General features: G+C 55.7%; 1 protein-coding gene across 1 annotated transcript in view; it reads left to right on the top strand.

Moving 5' to 3' along the window:
- The window catches only part of LOC105533027 (erythropoietin receptor), a 4,043-nt gene extending 2,507 nt beyond the window's left edge, over positions 1-1,536 (top strand). Inside the window, exons 3-6 of the mRNA XM_011971363.1 lie at positions 304-479; positions 561-718; positions 1,207-1,360; positions 1,445-1,536. Of these exons, the coding sequence (XP_011826753.1) occupies positions 304-479; positions 561-718; positions 1,207-1,360; positions 1,445-1,536 (580 nt within the window). The remainder of the gene's footprint in view (positions 1-303; positions 480-560; positions 719-1,206; positions 1,361-1,444) is intronic.
- Positions 1,537-3,276: the final 1,740 nt, after the last annotated feature.

Genomic DNA, 3,276 nt, shown 5'->3' with positions numbered 1-3,276 from the left:
TCTCCGTCTCAAAACAACAACAACAACAACAACAACAACAACAAAAAACCGGCGTGGTGGCGCGTGTCTGTGGTCTCAAATACTTGGGAAGCTGAGGTGGGAAGATTCCTTAAGCCCCAGAATTTGAGGCTGCAGTGAGCCATGATAGCGCCACTGCACTCCAGCCTGGGCGACAAAGGAAGACCTTGTCACACACACAAGGCGAGACATACACACACACAGTCCCCCACAGGCCGGGAACGCAAACTCCCCGGTCCACACTCCCAACTTGCTCCCTTCCCTCCCGGGTCCCTGGGCGCACAGGGATGAGCCATGGAAGCTTTGTCGCCTGCACCAGGCTCCCACGGCTCGTGGTGCGGTGCGCTTCTGGTGTTCGCTGCCTACAGCCGACACGTCGAGCTTCGTGCCCCTAGAGTTGCGCGTCACAGCAGCCTCCGGCACTCCGCGATATCACCGTATCATCCACATCAATGAAGTAGGTAAGTGCTCTGGGAATGGAGGAGTGGTCAGAGGAGAGGAGTCTCGGTCCTCGCCCTCCTGACCGACCCCCATGCCTGCAGTGCTCCTGGACGCTCCCGTGGGGCTGGTGGCGCGGCTGGCTGACGAGAGCGGCCACATAGTGTTGCGCTGGCTCCCGCCGCCTGAGGCACCCATGACGTCCCACATCCGCTACGAGGTGGACGTCTCCGCCAGCAACGGCGCAGGGAGCGTGCAGAGGGTGAGGCCAGCCCCTACGGCCCGGCCCAGCCCCCAAAGCTCCACTGACTACTGCCCAGCCACGCCTCTCGAGGTCGCACCCGGTGCCGCCTCCAGGGCCGGTCCGTGACATCCCACATCCCATTACCCTGGTGCTGAAGACCGTTCCACGCCCACAGACACGCCCCCTTTCCTAATGTCCTCGCAAGCCTGCTGAACCCCAACCCCTTCTCCCTCTGGCCCGTAACCCTAGACCCCTTTAGCGCCCGGCTCCCTTTTCGCCTGCTAGCCCAGTTATTAAATTACCCGGGTCCCGCCCCTTGGTACCAGAGTCTCTCTCTTTGATTGGCCCCGAGTTTTCTTGGGCTCCTCCCCCTACTCTTATTGGTCCCATTGCGATTCTAGGGCACCGTTTTTCCTTCCCCTGATTGGCTCGGTTCCACCAGGGCCCGCCCCCCATGTGCTCTATTTTTGTCTGACTCGCCTCCCTCGCCCTGGTTCCGCCCCCAGGTGGAGATCCTGGAGGGCCGCACCGAATGTGTGCTGAGCAACCTGAGGGGCCGGACGCGCTACACCTTCGCCGTCCGCGCGCGTATGGCTGAGCCGAGCTTCGGCGGCTTCTGGAGCGCCTGGTCGGAGCCTGTGTCGCTGCTGACGCCTAGCGGTGAGGCCCCAGGCAGGGGTGTAGGAGGAGCCGGGGCGAACCACCGGGCAAGCCCACCGCCCTGACTTCCTCCCCGCCTCTCAGACCTGGACCCCCTCATCCTGACGCTCTCCCTCATCCTCGTGCTTATCGTGGTGCTGCTGACCGTGCTCGCCCTGCTGTCCCACCGCCGGTGAGCTCCCCATTCGGGCGCTGGGCCCAGACTCCTCCGCGCCAACGGTCCTCTTTCACTATGGAAACCTAGGCTCAGAGAGAGACACGCACTTGCCCAAGGTCATGCAGTAAGGAGTCACGTCAGTGGCAGGGCTGGGATGCATGCCAGACTAGACCAGAATGTTAACATTTTCTGCTCTTGGGGACTTTCACCTGATTTTCCTTCTACATCAGGGGCTGCCATTTCTTGGGTCCCTTTGCTAGGTCCTTTCCCCAATGTCATCACCTTTGTAAAATCAACTAGATGAATTTAGTGGAAGAATTTAAGCCCCTGAATGCCTCCCACCCCTGCAGTCAAGCTCCTCAGACACTATGATCAGACCAACCATTCTGAGGTATTTGTAATTCCAAGCACACACCAGGTGGTTTCACACCCCCAAGCTTTTGCCCATCCTGTTCCCTCTTGTCTGAAATACCCTTCCTGCCTTGTCCGCTAAGCAATCTTCTAGTTGTCTTTCATGGCCCTGTTCATTTACTTGGTTGGAAAATACATACTGAGTGCCAAACTTGTGCCAGGCACTGGAGAGAGAATGCAGAACAAGCCAGAGCCTGACCACAAGTCTCTGACCTTGTGGATCTCAAGTCAACAAACAAGGGACCCAAGAAATATTTGATGATAAATTATAATGAGTGATATCAAAGAAACAAACAGGATGTGGGGACATGACAGGATGATCAGGGAAGGCCTCCAGGAGGAGGTGACATCAGAGTGGAAACCTGAAGGCTGGAAGGAAGCAGCTGCTTGAAAAGTGGGGAGAAGAAATGGCAAGTGCAAAGGCCCTGAGGTGGGAATGAGATTGGAACATTCAGCCAGCTTCAAGAATTGCCACATGGCAGGGCCGCAGGGCCAGGTGCGGTGACTCACGCCTGTAATCCCAGCACTTTGGGATGCCGAGGCAGACGGATCACCTGAGGTTCGGAGTTTGCAACCAGCCTGACCAACATGGAGAAACCCCGTCTCTACTAAAAATACAAAATTAGCCAAGCGTGGTGGCACATTACGCCTGTAATTCCAGCTACTCGGGAGGCTGAGGCAGGAGAAACGCTTGAACCCGGGACGTGGAGGTTGTGGGTGAGCCGAGATTGCAGCATTGCACTCCAGCCTGGGCAACAAGAGTGAAACTCCGTCTCAAAAAAAAAAAAAAAAAATGAATTGCCACATGGCTGGAGCAGTATGTAAGGGGGTGTGGCAGACGTTGAGATGAGGGAGGTGACAGGGGTCATATAATCCAGGGCCTTCTGCAGGGTTGTGGGGAGGAGTTTGGATGTTTTTTTGTTGTTGTTGTTTTTGAGACAGAGTCACTCTTGTTGCCCAGGCTGGAGTGCAGTGCAGCAGTCTTGGCTCACTGCAATCTCCACCTCCCGGTTCAAGCGATTCTCCTGCCTCAACTGCCCAAGTAGCTGGGATCACAGGCGTGCATGCCCTGCTAATTTTGTAGTTTTAGTAGAGACGGGATTCTACCATGTTGACCAGGCTGGTGTCGAACTCCTGACCTCAGGTGATCTGCTCACATCAGCCTCTCAAAGCGCTGGGATTGTAGGCAGGAGCAACCGTGCCCAGCTTGGATTTTATTCTGAATGCCTTCTCTCATTACTCCAGAAGGTAACATAACAACATAATATTTATCTATGAAGTGACATCATGGACCTCCTGGAAAAGTCTGGGCCAGGGTTTTGGTTTTTTGATTTTTTTTTTTTTTTTT

The sequence above is a fragment of the Mandrillus leucophaeus genome, unplaced genomic scaffold (genome assembly GCF_000951045.1).
Source record: "Mandrillus leucophaeus isolate KB7577 unplaced genomic scaffold, Mleu.le_1.0 Scaffold1217, whole genome shotgun sequence".
NCBI lineage: Eukaryota > Metazoa > Chordata > Mammalia > Primates > Cercopithecidae > Mandrillus > Mandrillus leucophaeus.
The sequence above is the reverse complement of the archived record's forward strand: the minus strand, read 5'-3'. Positions and strand labels throughout refer to the sequence as shown.